The sequence below is a fragment of the Sabethes cyaneus genome, chromosome 2 (genome assembly GCF_943734655.1).
Source record: "Sabethes cyaneus chromosome 2, idSabCyanKW18_F2, whole genome shotgun sequence".
Lineage (NCBI taxonomy): Eukaryota > Metazoa > Arthropoda > Insecta > Diptera > Culicidae > Sabethes > Sabethes cyaneus.
The window spans coordinates 222,131,954-222,153,685 of record NC_071354.1 but is presented as its reverse complement, the minus strand read 5'-3'; the positions used below and the strand labels follow the sequence as shown (position 1 = coordinate 222,153,685).

The 21,732-nt window shown below is 38.0% G+C and overlaps 1 protein-coding gene across 7 annotated transcripts in view; it reads left to right on the top strand.

Moving 5' to 3' along the window:
• LOC128737228 (rho guanine nucleotide exchange factor 5-like) overlaps positions 1-21,732 on the top strand; it is a 62,856-nt gene that overhangs the window by 10,525 nt on the left and 30,599 nt on the right. For 6 of the 7 annotated variants that reach the window (XM_053831825.1, XM_053831820.1, XM_053831824.1 and 3 more), the window contains exon 2: positions 14,605-15,205. In XM_053831825.1, the coding sequence (XP_053687800.1) occupies positions 14,713-15,205 (493 nt within the window). In that variant the 5' untranslated portion in view covers positions 14,605-14,712. Of the gene's footprint in view, positions 1-14,569; positions 15,206-21,732 lie in introns of all 7 variants that reach the window. The other variant, XM_053831826.1, reaches the window with a different exon arrangement.

The window sequence follows — 21,732 nt, the reverse complement described above, 5'->3', positions numbered from 1 at the left end:
CACGGGGGGGTAAAACCAGTAGGTATATGTGCACATATGCAGATTAATTTTTAATTTTCCGCGGTATGACCTTCAATTGTTACGAGAGAAAACGCCAAGCCGAACGCCGTTCGCCGTGCTATTGAAGTTTCAATTGAAAGTTAACCTTTGCGAAGGTTTCGGCGGCATCGTGAGCGTGGTTACGTTCGGATTTCTCCTCGATGTCTGTCTACCACTGTTTTCATATGACGATTTCAATATTTGTATAATGCAATATGTTCCTTTTCTTCGAATTTCAGCCAGGCGAAAGCAAAAAACGGAAATGTTTCTCGCTTCGACATTTTTATGGTACGTCAGAAACGTTTGGGTTTTGGCTTTGGATATCTTCCTCTATTCTGAAGTGCTTCAGGCAGCAAAAAACCAATAATCGACTTGGTTGCTGAAGGCACTTTGTGCTTCGATGTTCAAGGAAAATAGCGAAATCTTCGCTCAAACCAACGTCCGGCACTCCTCACACTTTCCAATCTGAAATAGCACAATTTTTTCTGTCCTCTAACCAACTTCATTCTTCTCGCATTCAATTCACAAAATAAATCAATCTAGTTGTTCTACTCAGAAATCACCGACAGTAGAAAATAGTTTATTAATTTAAAATGTTTGCCTTTTAAAACATAATTTTATTTCCTTAAAAAGCAAATACCTACCATTTTTTATAAATTTCAGGCTAATCAAACGCTTTTAACGCAGATGCTATTCAACCTTAGTCTGAAAAAAGGTCTTTTAACAGAAATGAAAATATTTATTCAGTACCAAAACAGCTAAATTTGGTGTTTCCATCCATTTTTGGGTTATTAATGACTGCATTCGAAGCTGCAATGAAGCTTACCAGAGGCTTTTCGCGTTTATAAATAGCCGACTTTGCAATGCTTTTCTAACCGCCTAACCAACGTCTCTTCAACCTTTATACAACCAATTTTCAGCCTGCTTGAAACTATACTGATTCTAAGGGGAGAGTTTTTGAATAAAATGATGCCTTCTTGCGAGTTATTCGGGGTCAAAATTAGGGTATTCTTACAGTAAAAGTTCTATAGTTCCTAAACAAGCAAAGATAGAGGTATACTATATTCAGCAATGTTGTGAATTTTTACTATTTATACAACTTTGTTAAACTGGAAAAAGTCATACAACAACTACAAAAACAGATAAAATAGAAAAACTGATTTTAACGATTTTTCATTTATGAGAAATAGGTTTTTTCTATCTTTGCTGAAGGCACAGAAGGTTACTGTCTTCAGCAAAATTTCTTGTAATAATATGCTGTAAAGCTTTCCAGAACACATCAATGTGTTATATTGAAACGGAAGAATAATAAATTTTTTATTGCACTTTCAGGGGGATCTATCAAAATTTGAATTCCGCTGGATGATAGAACTTTCAATTTTAACTCTTCCGAAGGTTCCATAAACCTAAAACCAAATTTTCCCGCTCAAAGCCAATGCGCACCAAAAAAGGTTCTGAACCAGTGTGCTGTGCCCGGTTCATTGAGCTTTCGGTTGACCAATTGAGAGTTCAAATTTAATTTTTAGTAGAAGGTTTCGATATTGCAAGGTCTTAAGTCTTGATTTAAAAAAAAATCGAAAAATTTTTTCCCGGTTTTGTCAGTCTCTCCATTTTGTCAGCCCAAAATTCCACATGGGGCTGACAAAATCGGAACATTACTGTATATTATTAAAACAAGTTTTTTGATGAATAAATAGTCTTCTAGCTGTAACGACTGTATCTATTGAGTAGTTGGTAAAGCCACTCTAACACACTTAAGCAACCTTAATGTAGTTTGAAAGTTGTGAGTCTAATGAAAGCCACTTTACCACCTTTAACTAGTCGTAAAACAGATTGATGTTTTTGGCTGTTTAAAAGCGGATTGTTTACCAAAAAGACCCACAATTAAGCTTGTTTCTCAGCTAAAGTAGCTTACACATCGTTTGTTAAAACACCATTTAAGTGCTTACTTTATGCAGTTTTGATCGTCTTAAACCAGCCAGTAAACAGATATTGCTCTTGCAATTTAGCTACCGTTGTTACTTGGTGAATATTTACCTTATTCAAAAATTCATTTCTCATGAACCAAACAGTACGCTTTATGAGCAAACAGTTTCTTATAAAAACGCTAGTAAATTTTCAGTAGCATATTCACAGATGGATTACAGATGAATCTAAAGGTACTCGGTCTCTTACTTACTTACAAAATAAAGCACGGGGGAAAACGTGACGAAATCTGGACAAAGGGTATAGAAAAAGAAGAAAAACGCAAGTGAGAAGAAGAAAATGACCTAAAAAAAGAAAAACGGAAAGAAAAATCGTTATACAATGGAAGGGAAAACGCGACGTAAAAAGAGAAAAAAATGGGGAAGAAAAAACGGGAGAAAAAAGAGGAGACTGGATAGAAAAACAGGGAGAACGGAGAAGAGACGAGGAAAAAATGAAAGAAGAGATGGCAAAACGATAGGGAAAACGAGGAAACGAGAAAGAAAATGAGGGCAAATTGGACAGAAAAGGAGAAAAATCGGAATAAAAAGCGAAAACCCGGAGAGGAAAAAAGAATGAGAAAAAACGGGAGCAGAAAAATTAGAATGTCGAGAATGGAAAAAGATATAAATGGAGAGCAAAATTAAAGCGGGAAAAACCGAACGTGACAGAATGAAGGATAATATTTTTTTGTTAGTACCCCCGAACTTAGACTACTTTGTCCATTGAAATGATACAAAAGTATACAGGATGACATAATAAAAGTTAAGAGAACAGAAATCAAAAACCGAGACTGGCAAACAGCAAAAACGGGCTTGAAAATGAATAAATAAGTATGAAAAATGGATCAAAAAGAGAAAAACAAGAGGAAAATCAGGACTGAAAGAATGAAAAACGAGGGAAAGAGCAATCATCAGGCGAAAAGAAAGAAAAGAAAAAAAAAGAAAGAAAATGAGACAAATAAAGGAAAGACGGGACAGAAATGAAGCGCGAAGAAAGGGGGAAAATAGAATAGAAAACAAAAGAACCCAAAAGCGAAAAGAAGAATAGCGTCACAGAAACAAAAATACCGATGCAGGAAACGAGATAAACAGAAAAAATATGTCAAACGTGATGCTAAAGCTAAAGAAACAAGATGGGATAAAATGGAAATAAGATAGGGAAACCGGACAGAAAAAGTAGAAAAAAACAGGAAAAACAGACAAAAAAGGCAAAACTGTAGAGAAAAAGACAAAAAAGGAAAACCGGCGAGCAAAGGGAAAAATGGGTATAAAAAAGAAATAGAAGAAACGTGACAGAAAAGAAAAACGGAGTATCTAAAAAAGGAAAAACGGAACAGACGAAGACGAAAAAGAGAAGGAAGAGAGTTAGAAATAGACAAAAAATGGAAACACAAAAGAAAAATGGAAGAGAAACGACAAAACGTGAAAAAAAATTACAAAAAAAATTACAAAATTACAGAACTTCGAGCAATGAATGAATGACGATAAGTGCCAGTTTCTTTTTTATCTCATTTCAATAATTTTTACATGTCAAAACGCTGGAACCACTCAACCGCCGCAAGTTTATTTTGCTTCTTTGTCTTGAAGTAACAGCATCCACAAGCTTACTATATGTAATGGTCATGCGTGCCTTGGAAGCAAGACCATCACACGAAAGATGTATGGGAAAAACTTAGTTGAAAGTTTTTGTTAATTTTCACTATTTAGCGATTAGAAAACAATCTTTCCAAGAAAGCCATACAATTGCTGCATCTTTTATGAATCGAATGGTATACGAACCATCAAAATCCGTTTTTAATTGGAAGAGCTATTAGTGTCCAAAATGTTTCATTCTTTCGTGACGTTGGCTTGAATCCAAATTTTGGATTGCCACCCTGCGGTAAGACGTAATTCTTCGCCAAAAAGAGAGGAAACGAAACGAAAAAGGAGCAAAATCCAAAAAATGGAACAAAAAGTGGAAAAGCAGCATTAGAAAAAAGAAAAAATTAAACAGAAAATCGATAAAACGTGTGAGAGAGTAAATCTAGATATATAAATCCTAATTTCAAGCAAAACTTCGTGTCTAAATTCGTGTCAAAGTCCATCATTTTCATATTCAGAATTTCTAGTAAAATTTTAATTCCAATTTCTAGTCTAATTTCAAATGTAATTCATAGCCTAAATTTAAATCCAATTCACGTTCAATTTCAATTCTAACTTCTAGTTTAGTTACGAGCATAATTTCAAATTCAATTTCAAGTCCAAACCAAGTCTAATTTCAAATAATAACTCTCAAAACAAAACTTAAATCCTCTTTTAAGTCTGATTTCATGTGTAATTCTCTGTAAAACTGCCAGTTCAAATCACTCAAATTTATGTCCAATTTCAACTTTAATTTCTAGTACAGTTCCAATCTAATTTCAAGTCCAATTTCAACTTGGATTTTAAATCCCTTTGCAGTCGAAAGTTCGGAGTTTTCAACCTAATCGGCCAGTATATTTGTGATAAGTAAGGCCATTGCAAATTATTTTTAAAATTTTTGTCACATCCCCTCCACCCCCTCTCCGGAAATCGCCATGAAAAATCGGGGGGCAAAAAAATAATCTGCAGGATATGAATTAAATATTTTTTATAAAATCTGTGGGCTCTGCAGTATGAAAAACTCGAAAAATGAGTGTGAGAGTTGAGTTAACGCTTCTAGCACGAAACAGGAATGGAAATTCGAACAATGGCATTTCCAAAAATCAGTCAAAAAAAATTTCTTTCGTTTTTGCTTTTCTTTTCGTAGATGTTTGCATGGAAAATAATAACGTACGTTTTAGAAGCAAGAATAGATGAATAGATTTCACGTTAGCAAAAATGCCTAAAATCCATATCTATTTTGCTCGATTACAAAAATCTCGTTGTTTTTTTTTTCGAGCAAATCCCCCCCCCTTTCAGTGGCCCAACACCGGAAGGACAAAAACTTTATAAAATATTTCTAAGGGCCTAATAATAGATTCGCCGTCCTACGGTTATTCGATTTTCCTGGCCAAAATCTTCTTCTGAAAGATCAGTCACCCCATCTTTTGTTTATGTCTAGGCACGCTAGTGGTCATTTCAAACACTAAAGCTGGTCTTACTGGTGGCAATGAAGTTAACCACCAGTTTTCCAAAGGATTAAGAGAGTAAATACCTCCATTTAATGTGACATAAAATGTTTAACACTATTGCAATCGAGTACCAACAATCAATGAGTTACTTTTCGAAATCGACCGGTAATAAATAACTCTTTTTTCATTGCACTTTCTACCAACTTTTACCTTCATCAGCACTCCAATGTAGGTGGGTAAGGCTCACACCGCGGCATAACTAAAAAATGAAACACCCAACCAACATCCACAATTGGGTAACCAAGCAAAGGCCTTCACCGTGATCATTTGGTACACCACCACCGCACCAGTGCCAGTGCAGTGCAGTGCTGCAAGTTTTGCTACGCTAAAACCACTCTCGAATTTCTCAACTGTCCTGCGCTAATATTTCTAATTCGCGCACAAATTACGCAATCTAACCGATCGATCAAGGCGGGCAGAAATCATTCGCGTTCGAGTTTTGTTCCTTTCTCTGGCTTCTGCTTTTCTGCGATCATGCGACAGCAGCACCACGGTCGGGTTGATTTAGTAAAAACTAACAGTAGAAACAAACTCGCACGCTGACGTTACGAATGAATGCAATGAACTGCGATGCTACTGGTCTGACAGTTAATCGTTGTTTATTTATTACTGGCTACTTTACGACTATGGATACTTTACGTTCCAAACAAGCACAGAATTACGTAACTTTCACAATTCCTATTCAGCCATTAATGTTGTCGTCATTTGAATTTACATTCGTCAGAATGAAAAAAAGAATATTTTCCTTTTGAATTTTACTACAGGTCGCACTCGATTATACGAAGATTCAATTTTCCTAAACATTTTCATAATTTACATAGTAAGCAATCAACCTCGTTCTAATCTCTTTCTTTACTTTTTAACCTCGCTATGCTTATTAAAGGGAAAGTTTTTCTCAATTCAGAGGTTCTGGTAAATACATTGCAACTCTCTGTACTGGTTGCCGTCGACGATGTTGACGATCCAACAAAGAATTACTTCTACGAAACACAAAACTACGTCAGTTCCTGCAAAAAAAATTAAGCATCAACCACTAATTATAATTTATAACTAGTACCTGCACACTTTTTTTTTGCTCGAAGTTCAACCGCAATTACACAAGGAAGCAAACCAATACGGCTCCAATCAGGCGTGTAATTATGGGTGGGAAACCATCGTCGGACAGGCAGGCTCGCTAGTGCGTGCGCTCAACCGTGACGGGGTGATGTACATTGTACATTCACGTTTAGTGAAAGACTTGCAACTAAATGCAAGAGTCTAGACAAACGCAGTACGGACTCGTAAAAAAAAACAAACTGGTATTAAACTTACGGAACGTCCAGTCGAACGGGTAAAAGGCATTGCAAATGTTTCAGTAGAACTAACCTAGATTTAAAGTAATACAAAAAAATATAAATGAACATCAATTTTGCTTGAAACCAATTCTCTGGTCATGTTTTCAATTTTAACAAAGTCGGAGTGTTTCAATACGAATAATGACTATTAGAACAAAGGAAGGAGACAAACATTTTTGTGTCGATTAAATGAAATTTTTTATACTCAACTTAATTGAAATTAAAATGATATAAAAATGAGATGTGAGTAAAATAATTTGAGCGGACACACAGTCATGGTCGATCAGACCGGACAATATGATCGAAAAATACTAACCTTTACCTCGACCTTAAAGCGCACTTTTTGATCGAATGGTAATCAATTAAGATTAATTAGTATTTTATGGAAAAAAAATTACAAAGTAAAAAAAATTGATGTCTAAGATATGACCGCTCTAATTTCGTTATCGTTATCGTTCAAATATCGTGGTGTAGGACACTCGCACACTCCGAATGCTACGTATTTGATTCTGTAGAGTTGCTAATTCAAATTCGAATCGTAGTTTCTGGATTGGTGGCGCATGTTCCCCGGGAATGCAACTCGAGTCTAAATCTCTTCCAGATCGATGGTGAAAATATTATTTGCATCTATTAATTGTAAGTGATGAATATACGACGACTGGCTTTGTAGACCAGAATCATACCTCGAGGCAAACTGGGCGGTAACCCGTCTAGAAATGAATGTTTTATAAACTTTTCCCCTATGACAGATTACCACAGATCCCAAGTATACGAACTCATCAACCACATCCAGTTTATCGCCTTCAATAGTCACTGTCCTTGGGAGGCAAACGTAGTTTTCTCTGGAGCATCTTCTCACCATATATTTGGTTTTCGACGCATTGATTTGCAACCTAATCTTCCTAGCTACCGTTTTTAGTCTGGCGTAGATTGCTCGCGTCGTCCCAAGGTTTCTAGTAACGACGTCGAGATCGTATACAGAAACTAGAATTTGACTACTTTTGCCGAAGATCGCTCTTCTCGTTTCGATGCCCACTCACCGGGTCACACCTTCAATAGCGATGTTAAAAACAATATAGGATAGTTCATCCCCTTGCCGAAACCCTCTGCGCGAGTGGAAGGAAATCGAGAGTGCCCCGAAAGACGAACGCAGCACATCACATCACTCCAGTGAAGCTCTGATCAGCCGCGTCAACTCGCGTGCATTATCTGCCATAGCTGTTCGTGCTCGACTGTATCGTTTGCTGTCCTGAAATCCGCGAAAATATAGTTAGCTGACCAGTTTTGTAGAGTTCTGCCGGGAGTCGGTCTTTTTCGGCGGGTCTATAATTCTTCACATGACCGATTTCTCGTCGGATCTTTTCGAGATCGACAGCCGACAGCCGGGTTATCGTTTGTTGGCACTCCTAGCCACATTGCTTTCCTGCCGATCTGGGCGTTCACATCCCCATCGACGATTTTGATGTCCCGTTGCGAACCGCTATCGTACGTTGTCTCTAGCTGCGCCTCCCAACTAACAACCTAATAAAGGGTGTCCCACATCAAATTGTACCACGGAGGAAACGCTGTAGAAAATTACCTAATTGACCGATCCTTTTCAAATTTTCAGACAACAAAATATAACTCATTAGTAAGATTTTGGCATATTTATTTCATTCAACTTCAATACCATAACCGTATGCTCGCACCTTACTCCACTCAAAAAGTTTTGTACAACCTAGCTGCAGCTTCATCTGTACGGAAATCCACTTTTCTTCATGTCTTCCTCTGACTTGACCTCCTCGGGATGCTTCCGTAGTGTCTGCTTCATAATAGATCTAGGGCCTTAGTTCCGGTGCGTTGGAGGTGTTCATGTCCTTGGGTACGACAGGGACTTCGTTGGCTTCGTACCACTCCAATACATCCTTTGAATATTGGCACGAAGATAGATCCGGCCAGAACATCGTAGGGCCCTCGTGTTGCTTCAACAGAAGAAGCAGATGCTTTTGTAGACACTCTTTGTGGTAGATCTGCCAGTTTTCAGTCCCGGTAATCACGAATGACGCACTCCGTTTGTCACGTGATGTATTTCTTGGCAAACTATGAAAGTTTCTGCATCTTTACTTTCTATGGAACATCAAACTTGTGCTGGGCGGTGAAGTACAGTAGCTCCGGCAGCTGCCGGAAGTCCTACTTGACGTAAATCTCATCATTCATGATGAGACAGTTAAGCATTTTCCAGGTGCTTGCGCAAAATAAATTCGCGGCGTTGCTTTTCGGATGACGCCATTTTTTCCAATTTTCGAAAAACTGACCGTGATAAAAATAGAGTGTAAACAATACACTCTAAACTACTTCTACTCAAATTTTCAAGAGAAAATACCCCATGGGGAATTTTCTACAGCGTTTCTTCCGTGGTGCAATTTGATGTGGAACACCCTTTAGCAAATTAATCATATCTATCGCTTATAATAGTTTTATCTGATCTTTACTGTACCTATCAGGTTTTATTATGGTTTTCCTCAAGTGCATTTTATCTTATTCGATCAACAGTTCTAAAGTCTGACTGAAGTAGACTTGAAGAAACACCAACAAAACTGCATTATAAATAAGTGTAATTCCCCTTACGGGCGGTTTTAAATGATACTTGATTTCCGTTTAAAAACCACACTTTACGACGCTTCCGACGTTTTTACGACATACTCATGCAAGATGTGTTTCTAAACAATGCTGCCATAAACTCTCTCAAAACAATATGTTCTTGAAAAAGAAATTATACCGCCAGCCGGAGTGAGATTGTGCCACGGGGATGAGATTGTGCCGAAAACCAAAAATGTTTATTTGTGAAAATTTATTATATCTATAGAAACTGGTGACCTAAATTCAAAATGATGATGAACATAACATATTTATGCATAACTTAGAATGGAACACAGATAATATTAGCAAACTATTTAGCATAAACAGGGTTTCAAAATTCGCGATCAAAAATACGCGGAAATAACGCTTGTAAAAAATGTCCCGCATAAAACAACCCAAACAAGAAATCGCATCAACTTGCTATCTTGAAGGTATATAAACTAATCAGTTACAATGTATTGAAAGGTTACTATGCATTGGCAAAGGTTTTGATTACGAAAATAATATTTTTCGAAACTTTGTACTTTTCGAGCTTCACGGGGGTGAGATTGTGCCAAGCCATAATGATCGATCCAATTTGTGGATTTCACATACACAACAAAAATACGTCAGTATACACCAGCACACTCACATTCTTTACTATTGAGCACAATATTTTGACAGATTAGATTGCATCATCCATTTTGGAGCAAACAGCATCATAGGTCTGCTAAATAATTTAAACTAATTTTTACTTTTTGTCTAGAAATTTCAGCTACTTTGAATAAACACTCTAATAAGACGAATATATTATACCGTGTATAAACTGCCAGTTTTAAGGAGGGGGGAAGGAGGTGGGATAGGCCACATGTTCCGCGGCCGCGGGTTCTCGAACGAAGTAATGGTTACGTTTGTTAAATGATCAAATAGGTATGCCCCGTTAGGATACACCCCTTCATATATCTCCCCCTTGTCAACCCTAGAAACGCTACTGGCTATATAAAGGCTGTCCATTGACTACGAACTCATTTTTAGTTATTTCACCTTCTGCACCCGGAGGAAATTGAATAAAAATATGGATCTTTTAAACGAAAATTAAGCATAAATCTGTCCAATATTTTGAACACTCCTTCAGATCAACAGTCAACGAAGTAAAACCCAGTACCGGTGATCATGCCAACCCAAATGACCATTCGTTTAAAAGATCGTTAAATAAAAACAAACAAACCTGTGAGCATGCATCAAAGTTATATTTGTACGTAATTTGATTTTTGGTCGACAGTGACGTTGCAGGTTTCTTCTAGTATTGTACGTATTTCAAACCTCCGACATTAGTTGGGAAAATGTTTAAAGGAGCTCTTGTTGAAGTATATTTTATGAGAGCTGTGTAACGTTAGGTACACAGTAAATGTAAAGCAGGTAATAAATTTGGTAGATTAAAATTGGCGCATGAAATTGTCGTAATCGATTGCATTAAGTTTTTAAGTCGTCATTAAGTTTTTATAATCAACTTATAATGACAGTCAACATGACTAATGTCTTTGAAAATAGGGTAAGTAGTTATTACTGACAGTTATTAGTAAAGTAATGTTCACAAAAAAAAGACGCTTACATGAATTTTAATTTAAAGTGTATTTCGTGTATATCCATAACATCTGTCTTAAATCAGTCCAATTTAAATTTTTTTCACTTTGCTTTAATTAGCAGTCGCAATCGTTGTTGAAAAGCGTTACAGCTAACATGCACGCTATCCTGAGGCATTTCATCCTAAATCTTTTGCAAACGTTGCTCGAAAGTATCGCCAGTCAATCCATTGGTGTTCCCTAGTTTACCTAGCCCGTAACTTCATGGATAGAAGTTGAGAGGACTCAAATCTGGCGAAGAGGCAGACTACTTTTTCGGAGAAATAAAATCCGGAAAATTGTCCTGTGATCTTTCGCCTGGTGAGACGGTGCAGAAGCTTGTTGGAAGCAGTGGTTGATTTTAACACCAGTTTCAATGAACAGCAATGGAACCTTCAAATTTTTGGAGAAACATCGCCTGGAAATATTCTGGAAGCTTTGAACAGTCAGTTTGTCCCGAGGAATATCAGAAAGATGTGCTGCATAAATCCGGCCATGTTGTTGGTTTAGGTGATTCTGTAGCAGGAACATTTTTTCGTCCGAAAACAGAGTTTCACAATCACCGTACAGCTTGAGCAGACATCTTTCGATTCTTGCCACCTACTGCTTTTCAGTCAAATCGTGCTCCCGTTGTTTGTTGTATGGCATCAATCTAAGATCGTCTTTCAAAATATTCTTCGTGGTTGACGCCGAGATTCCAAGTTACTTGGTCATCTTACGTCCAGGCTGATCCGGTTTCCGTCGAATTCGCTCTCTTACTCGTTTGATGGTTTGCGATTTACTTACAGTGCGTTGACGGCTAGATTGGACCAGGAATATTTTCCAAGAACCGGTTTCCTTGTATCGCTTGACAGTACGAAAGATGAATCTTTTGTTTATTCCGAGTAACTTTAGGTTCTTTAAAATATCACAAGTTCGTAAATGTTTTAAAAACAGACTTATCACAAGTTCCCTTTTTGCGTCCATGATTACCACGACTCTTAAACGAATCAAAATTCAAAACAAACTTTGCTAGCTGTGTTGACATTTGAATACACTTTAAACGAAAAATATGAAAACACATCTGTGATAAACCCATTTTTAATCAAACACGTGCAAACCCAAGTAACAATATGAGTTTTATTGTACTGTTATGGTGGTCTTCAAGACCAATTTTGGTCTTAAATGCCATCATAAGTGTATAATAAAACCCAAATTGTTACTTGGGAAGCAACACTGACAATTATTATTATTTTCCCTATAATATATAAGCTCAATAAAAACAAATGAGTCTCCAGTATAATTAACAAGCTACGTCGACATTTCGTTGGAAACGTTTGTTCACATTAGAATGGCTAATCTTGCAAAAACCTTGGTTCACCAACCGGACACGCGCAAGAATTATTGTTTTATAATTTGATATGATAATTTGATTTGATATGATCTGTTCTCAAAAGCAGTTGCGCCCTAATTTCGAATTACTGTGATAATTGTGTCTCTTAGATGGAAACTCTTAACATAACGAAATCTAACCTCCTGGCACAGAACAATTGGTAAACCCAATAAAATATGATTAGTAGCGGCCATCAGGGCAAGATGCTGCTGCGAACATTTAAGCAAGGCTAAGAATAAAAAGCTTCAGTGGTTATGGGTCTACAGATAAATGATTTTATTGATGGACTCTTAAACTTTATTGAAGGCATTAACAAAATAAGAATGGTTTTCATTTGATCATTGTTTTGGGAACAGATCATGTTAAACAGCTCCAACATAACTGTTATGTCTGACTTATCTCCATAAACTCTTTAAATAAGGACCAATTTGTGATTTATATATTTTAAGAGCTAATTGAAGGCCTTTGTATAATGAAATTCAGTAGTGCGCTCATGAATTCAAGCCTCTGTTCTAGAGTCACGCTATGAGCCTGTCCTAGAACCAATCAAACGTTATTCGCTTCACTTTATTTTACATCAAATCATTGAGAAAAAAAATCGAGCATGCACATGAGTTCATACAATGATTCATCAACAACCTTGTGAAGCTATCCCCTGAAGCCTCTGTAGTTACTTCCTTGCAGCTGGTTCAACATAGTCCTGTAGAACAAGCTTCAGTGTTATTTTCATTCTGCTACCGGCAAGAGCCCACACTTCTGTAGAAATATACTTAAACGTGCGTCATCCAAACCTGCAAAACATTGACACAAAACCGGACTACCTAGTACAATATCATTGCCACTGAAAATACCCGCAGCGATGATATTTTTCAAGCTTTTACAAAATTTTAACAGCACTTAGCACCTTTAGACAACACCACCATCATCAATGGTGATGACCAACTGTTGTTGTTGATGTGTGAAACCGCCCCACACTGGCTGGCTGGCTGGTCCCGTGACTGATTTCAGAAAGCTCCAAGGTCACCGTTGTTGACTGTTGAAGTTGTTTGTGTGCGATTTAAAAATTGTTTCAAATTAGGGCAGCTCTTCGGATGATATGCTGCCTTAGCGGAGGCGCCGCCGCCACCGCCAAGTTGGTCAACTTAATAATCAAATCCGCTGGAACCGGTTTCTTCAGTTTGTCGAGTTCGACTTGACCAGACAGTGACATTCAACAAGCTACTCGCGTAGTGTGCCTTTTGCCAGTGCCAGTCAGTGCCAGTGTAGAGCAGGCTACTTTAGGAGTAGGTAGATCTGGGGTCAGCCATTCACTGTGGTGTGCATAACCGACAACGACGACGACGTCGGCCGGCGCAGCAAATGCAAATGAAGCACCGCGCGTCAGCGAGCGTTTAAATACATATAATTATGGTGGGTACCAAACCACGTACTGCGCATCGAACTCCACACAGAGTAGAAAAATGCGTACCAATTATTATACGGCGAGTTTAATGGATCATTCAAGGGCTTTAGGTTTAGTTTCGCAATTTTGTCTAACAAAACCGAATACTGTGCGGTACAAATTACCTCGAAGGTACGTTGAGATCATTAGGTTGATCTGTTTCAAGGTACGTACACTGTGATAGAGATGCAAACCAGTTGAGTGGCAGTAATCAATCTCAACAAATAACCTGCAACAATAATATCAATTAAGATTAAGAACTGTCATTGCAGTTTATTGATAGAATTGATTACTGAAAACCCCAATGGACTTTTATGGTTGAAGACCAAACGAAAATACCCATCAGCTTAGTAAAGAACCAATGAAATACTGCTTCAGAACATGTTGCAATGCAACACACTAACAATTCGGTATAGCAAACCGTGACCAGTCGCACCCGATGCCTTGGGGTGAATCCCCAACGCAACCGCAATCACATCAACCCACACGATACCCATTCGTTTGGAAAGATTGTTGCTGCTAGCTGGCCGCTGGCTGGATATAGGTACCTAGTTCTGTGACATTTTCGCAGCATTGTTGTGTGCGAAGGTGATTTCTTCTCCATTCTCACAACACCGACCGTACGTACGTGTTTCGAGATGTCGCAGTCGGACGGAGGTTAGCTGTCAGGTCATATCCGAGGGCCATAAAGTTCGCATTCCTTCAACGTCGCGTCGTCGGTATTCGTTTCTTATTAGTTTAGTTGAGTTGTGCCATTTCAATTTCATGCGGGTTATGCTTAAGTTAAACGATTCTGCTATTTTTGCCGACTAAATGGTCACAATATTGGGTAATGTGTATAATTTCGTTAAACCACCACGTGGCTTTGCGTGTGTGCCTTTGAGTCGCAGTTAAACGTTTCGTTACACTTTCCGTAAATGGTATATTATGCGGTGCACGTCATCTGTGTGTGAAATCTAAGCACAACAAGGCTGAGTTCATTATGGAATTGCGTCGTTTGTTACGTCGGACAAGCGGGTTGCGAAGTTTCCTCAATCTTTAATACATCGCTCTTTTTACGAGAAGAAATTTAATACTTTATTCAACACCGGAAACTACAGCACCCTCCACGGCACAGGTAGAAAACTAATTTCAAGTGAAGCCGAATATTCATACCGAAAACCGCAAAGTGCCGCTACCTAACAAGTGCTGAAAAAATGTGAACAGCCATGGCGCTGGGTTTGCCGAACACGTCGACCGTGCCGCGCAAAAGAAGACCCCGCCCGGCCGGGGAAGTGTTCATAACATCCTCGTCCCAGCTGTACCTAGTGGATAGTCGCGAACTATCGAAAAAACAAACCGTACCAGAAGAAGAACCGTACTACGAGAACACTACCGAACCAGCATCCGGTAGCAGCAGTGGCAGAATAACATTTAGCCTCCCAGCATCGGTTGACGGGAATTCTCAGCGCAGGAGAAGACATCTCAGCGTGGTCCGGGTTCGACAACCTGACTTGACGGACAAAGAACCGACGCCACACGCAGCAAAAGGCAATAGCCAACAGCGGCGGCCAGATGTGCCCCCACGGAGAAAAAATCGAACCGGCACTGGGGCGACCGCTGTGGTAGCAGCGTCCGATGGGACTGATATCATCGGCACCGATGGGAAAAGTGACGCGGATGTCATCGGTTTCGAGCTGCAAGTCGTATCCGCTTTTGTCGGTGAGTTATGAGTTTTTATGTAATGTTTGTACTAGTGCAGAGCGCACTACTGGATAATTTAAATGCGCTGCCCGGTTTCGATTTATTATGCAATGACATTTTTTTTTAGATTCTCTTTATATTTTATTTCAATTTATTAATTCAAATTTTTATTGCTGAATTTTTGTTATTGGTTGAGTACGTTATTTTTAAAAAAATTTAATGAGACATTCTTCGCAGTAGTATACCTGACTCTTGGATTAATTTTTGCGTCCTATCTAATCAATTTAGCTTCTTATTCCGTATTAATTGCACCTTACCAAAATTAAGCTCATAATCTTTCAAGTAAGTTATCCCAGTGAGTAATATTTCCACTGTTTTTGAGAAAGTTAGATACAGAATCTCTGTTTTGAGCATAAAAACTGCTTGCGAAATAGGGTCGACGACGTAAAGTTAATGACTTTTTCATTTCCCCTTAAAGCAGTGCACAGTGGTCCAAAAGGGCGAAAAGTGTAACTTTTTTCCTAGCGTCTTTTACTTTCATTTTATCTTTTATGGTCTTCAGCACTTTTGTTCGTATGAATATACCCCTTAATGTAAAACTGTCAAAAGCTAGTCATTGCTTACTATTATGAAAATAAAAAAATAACTTTTTTTGTGTTAGGAAATATTGACATAGTTTCTTCGGCAAAGTTGTAAATAATGTAAAAACAAGCAACTTTGCTGAAGAAATAAAATTTCTATCTTTATCGAGTGCTGAATTATAGGGCATATTCTTTATAATTTCTTAAAAAATTAGTTTTTCATTCTTAACTTTTGTTATATTTGTATTTTACAAGAATACAATGTTCTAGGCAATTGTTGAAGCACTAAAAATACACGTTTTTGCAGAAGTTCGTAAATCTATTGGACCTTTATTTCCTAAGTTATCGCATATTCAAGGTTTAAATTTCCGTAGCTTCACGAGCCTATGGGGTTAAACGGGGCAAGCGGATTCATCTAATCAGCGCTTCATCTTAAAGCTTAAGTCGAGTACTATAAATTCGTATGGGTTCCACTTGTCGCCAACCACCCAAATGAGAGTACGGTAAGCATACATTTTATGTGTTTCGCGTTCGCTAAAGACTCGATTCACGTCCATTTTTTTGTGTTAGTAGATATATACAAGATTTCTTCGGCAAAGCTATAGAAAATATAAAGGCAAAAAACCGTGCTGAAGAAATGACATTTCTATCTCTATCGAGTGCAGAGCTATAGAGCATTTTCCTTAGAAATTCTTTAAAAATTAGTTTTTCATGCTTAGCGTATGTTGGTTGCATTTTACAAGAACGTATGGTTCTAGGCGATTATTGAAAAACTCAAAATACACGTTTTTGCAAAAGATTGCAAATCTCTAGGACCTTTTCTTACAAAGTTATCGTTTGTGACTCGTGAAGTTCAGGAAAAATAAAGCTTAAACAAGCGTTAGCTAAGTATGAGAAACTTATTTTTAAAGAATTGCCAAAGAAAATACTCTATAGCTTTGCACTTGATAGAGATAGAAATGTTATGCCTTCAGCAAAGTTGTTTGCCTTTATATTTTCTATAACTTTACCGGAGAAACCTTATGTCTATCTACTAACACAAAAAAAATGGACGTGTAGCGAGTCTTTAGCGAACGCAAAACTCATAAAATGTATGCTACTCTTATTTGGCTGGTTGGGGACAAGCGAAACCCAAACGAGTTTATAGTACTCGACTTAAGCTTTAAGATGAAGCGCTGATTTGATAACTCCGCTTACGCCATTTTACCCCATGGGCTCATGAAGCTACGAAAATTTAAAGCTTAAATATGCGATGAGTTAGGAAATAAAGGTCCAAGAGATTTGCGGACTTCTGCAAAAACGTGTATCTTGTGTGCTTCAATAATTGTCTAGAACATTGTATTCTTGCAAAATGCTTATAACAAAAGCTAAGTATGAAAAACCAATTTTTAAAGAAGTTTTAAAGAATATGCCCTATAGTTCAGCACTCGATAAGGATAGAAATTTTATTTCTTCAGCAAAGTTGCTTAGTTTTATATTGTTTGCAACTTTGCCAAAGTAACTCTGTCTATATTTCCTGATACAAAAAAGTTATTTTTTTTTTTATTTTCATTCGCTTATTTATCGCTTACAACTAACTTTTGATAGTTTTAGATTAAGGGGGATATTCATACGAACAAAAGTGCTGAAGGACACTAAGAAAAAAGTTCCACTTCTCGCCCTTTTGCACTACTGTGCAGTGTTTCTTTGAGGTTTATTATTTTTGATAAGATTTCAAATCACCAACCGATGCTGATGCTGAACCTGAACCAAATTTTGAAACAGATTTGTTCTAGATTCTGGACCAGATTTTGGAACATATTTTTGATCAGATTTTGGACCAAACATTGGACCACTTTCTGAGGTTCCGGTCCAGGACCAGATTTCGGACCTGGACCACATTTTGCTCCACATTTTTGTATGAGAGTTCGGACCAGATTTTGGGTCAAATTTTGGACCAGATTCTGGAATTGGACCAGGTTATAAACTAGATTTGGACCATATTTTTATCAGATTTTTTGGGCCAGCCTTTGGATTTGGAGCAGATTTTGGGTCACATTTTTTTGGTCAGTTGTTAAACCACCAACCAGATTTTGGATCAGATGTTGAACCAGATTCCGAATCTGGACCATATTTTGGACCTGGACTACAACGTGGACCACGTTTTTTGTCAACTTTTGTTTCATATTTTGGAACAGAATAGCACTAGATTCTGTCCCAAATTTTGAACCGCATTTCTGAACAGATTTTGGATTAGAATTTGCATCCAGGTTTTAGACCTGCATCTGATTCTAGGTCAGAATTTGGACCACAGTTTTAACTGATTATGGATAATATTCTGAACCACATTTTTGATCAAATTTTAGACCAGATTCTGGACCTGATCCAGGTTGTTGTCCTTGCCTCGATTCTGGGCCACATTTTTTAGCGGGTTTTGGACCAGATTTTGAATCAAATTTGGGTCTAGGTTCGGGAACTGGATCAGACTATAAACCAGATTTTGGATCACGGCTTAAACCAGATTCTGACCCTGAATCGTACATATTTTACACTCTAAAATTTTTTAACGAATATCGTAATTTTTTGATGAAATTAGAACCGTTAGACCGGGACTGGATTGCGAATTACATTTTTTATCATATTTCGTTCAACATTTTGTTTCAAATTTTAGAACAAATTTGAACTAGATTCTGAACTGGACTACATTTTCGGTTGGATTTTGGTCTTATTTTAGGTTAGATTCTGGACCAGAACCAGATGTTGGACCTCCATCGATTTCAGATTTTACACCATATTTTTATCAAATTTGTACCAGGTTTTGTATTATATTTTGGACCACATTATTGTTTTGATATTTTGGACCACAGATATTGGATCAGATGTGAGACCAGATTTTGAACCACATTCTGGACCAAGACCAAATTTTGGGCCACATTTTTATCAGTTTTTGGTCCAGATTTCGGATCAAATTTAGAACCATATTCTCAAACTGGGCCAGATTGTAAACCAGATTTTAGACTACATTTTTGATCAGATTTCAAACCAGCAACCTGACTTTGGATTAGTTTTTAACCCCTCTAAGGTCTATATAATTTTTAGCACAGAAAAATTCACTAAAATGGTCGTAACCTTTTTATCTTCTAATATTTTTTCACCAAATTTGGGGGATTTCCCGAAAATCTTTTCTATTTTCATAATGTCAATAGATAATGGCCATGTGTCTTATGGCCCCGGAGTTATTCCGGAGTTCCTTGGGGGACTTCCGAGAGACATGTGCTGATGGCCAATCGTTATTTTGTCGAATGCTGATGTTTTTTGATATGCGACACGACATAATTTACTGATGCTGAAATGTTCCTTTATGGGAACAGATTCCGGATTCATAGTGTCCCCCCGGATCCGAATCGTGCGCGCCATGGCTCGTAACTACGGCAAAGTAACTTATATGTCCACAGTCGATGATATATTTACAAAAATCAACAGATTTCAAACAAATTTTAAATATTTGGCAACTTTATCTAAAAAAGCCATGTCGCGGTCCCCCTTGGAACTCCGGAATAACTCCGGGGCCATAAGACATATGGCCATTATCTATAGATATTATGAATATAGAAAAGATTTTCGGGAAATCCCCCAAATTTGGTGAAAAAATATTAGAAGATAAAAAAGTTACGATCATTTTAGTCAATTTTGCGGTGCCAAAAATGAAGTGGACCTTAGAGGGGTTAATCCAGTTTCTGGACCAAGACCAGTTTTTGTATCTGAACTATATATTATTATATTTTTTTCCAGATTTTGCAAAAAATTTGGACTAATTGTGGACCATGTTTTAGACAAAAAATTTTATCAGATTTTGGTCCCAGATTCTAGACTTGGTTCCAGAACCGTAGCGTGACATTGTGGCGGCCTTTGCGAAAAATCGATTTGGCGCCCCTCGTCGGTTAAATCAACGTTCCTTTGGAGTTTATTATGTTTTAGAATTATACTGTCAGACATGATTCGTACAACTTCCTATATTCAGTATACTTCGCTATATTTGACAGTGCCTTACTAAGGTTTAGAGTGTTTTTGGCACCCCCTAGGGCTAGCGCCCCTGATAGGGGTCAGTCGACGTTGTTTGGTGTATACAGGTGTTTGTGGGACCGGGAAAGGTTCTTATGATGGTTTGAGGCCCCTCCCCCTCTGGAAGGTGGCGCTCCCAAACAAATGAAACTCAATTATTTTTTATGGTGGTTTGAGACCCCTCCCCTCTCCCCTCTCCCCTTTTGTATTTTGAAATATGGTGTGGCCTTGAAAATTTTCATAAAATGGCTGACAATACCAATGAAAAGAATAGTATCATGTTTTAGCAAGAACAAGTTTCCCTTCTTAGATGTTCCAGTGAACCGAGAGTCTATGAAATTGGGCAGTTAGTAATACTTCCGATCTTTTCTTCTAGCAAAAAATGGCCTTAATTCACTATAAGATTCATCGCACAGAAACTTCAAGTCCAGGTTGAATGATTATACCACAGGGAAGTTATACCACGGACAAACTAACATAACAAGTTCTATTTCTTTCTTCGCATGCTATAACGGTCATTTTTAATTGAGTGTTGGTTGTAATTTTATTGAGTTGGGTATGTATTGGGTTGTGCAATGTCAGGTGTGGTTCGCACCCACGCTTTTTCGGTTAGTACCAGAATGTTTTACTCACTAAACTACTGCCGCCCGTTATTTGTTTATTTACTTGATGATTCCATTCGACTCAAGATCTTAATGAAATTTGCCTTGTGGCTGAGGAAAGCCATCTTAAGTTGCACCATAAACGCATTCGCGAGATGGCATAAAAACCCAGCATCTTTTTATTAGTAGACATTAGATCGTCTTATCGACTATAAATAAAGAACATTGGTCCATAAATTTAAAATATAAGGTCTGTCTACGACGGTTATATTCATTTACCAGGTGCCGAACTCGTTCATGTAAGTCGTGATTAGTGCGGTGAGTTCACGTAGCAATTGTTGATGTCGTTGGGGACGTAATGGACAATGCAGCAACAGCGAAGATGAAATGGTTCCCAACAAAATATTTTGTGCCGTGCTCCATGGTAGCATGTGGCATATTCTCCAAACGAAATGTTATTCTGTATCTTTTCGATGCGAAAAGACCAACTGTCAAACTGGAGATCCCAGGCTGCGCAGCTAGTTTCTAGAATCGAGCGTACCAGCGAACGGTACAAAGAGCATGAAGCACCAGGCTCAGGAAACTCTTTACCAATCTTCAATATCATTCCCAGTTGTCGATTAGCTTTGTTCATTTGTTATCTAAACGTAAATTACTCATCTAATTCAATTCCGAGATCAGCTCCGATTATCCTATCACTACGTTGCAGTTGCAATGCAGTAATTATAAACCAACGTGTGCTTTTTTCGGGAGACACCGATGATGGTACATTTCGGGATGCTCACAGCCATATAATTGCATTCGCACCATTCAACAAACAAATTTATCAGTATTACGAATAACCGCGTAGATTTTGATATCATCTGCATAGACTAATCTCCTGCCAGGCAGTAACAGCCGCGACACGTCGCTAATGAACAAAGCGATCCTAGAATGCCACCTTGAGGTACTCGAGAATTATTTCGAAACCAACATGATAGAGATGCTACCAATTTGACAGCCATTCTGCGGTCTCATAAATAAGAGTTAAGTCACGTTAGGTTAGGCCAGCTGAGATATATAGCTTATCAAGCTTATGAAACGAAAGTGTTTATAGTATCTAAACAGAGTGGAACAAGACATGAAGGAAAACAGCGGGAAATTAGGTAAGGGAGGGTCATTTTGGTCAAGCTGGTAAAGCCGTTGATAGAACCCAGCTGTAGCAAGAGCCAATCATAATTCGGATTCGATTCGAATTCGAATGCAACTTCCAGTCCATTGTGGTGAAAAAGTTCGCCAATATCTGCGTTCCACAAGGCCTGGGAGTAGAAGTTGTCCAAAT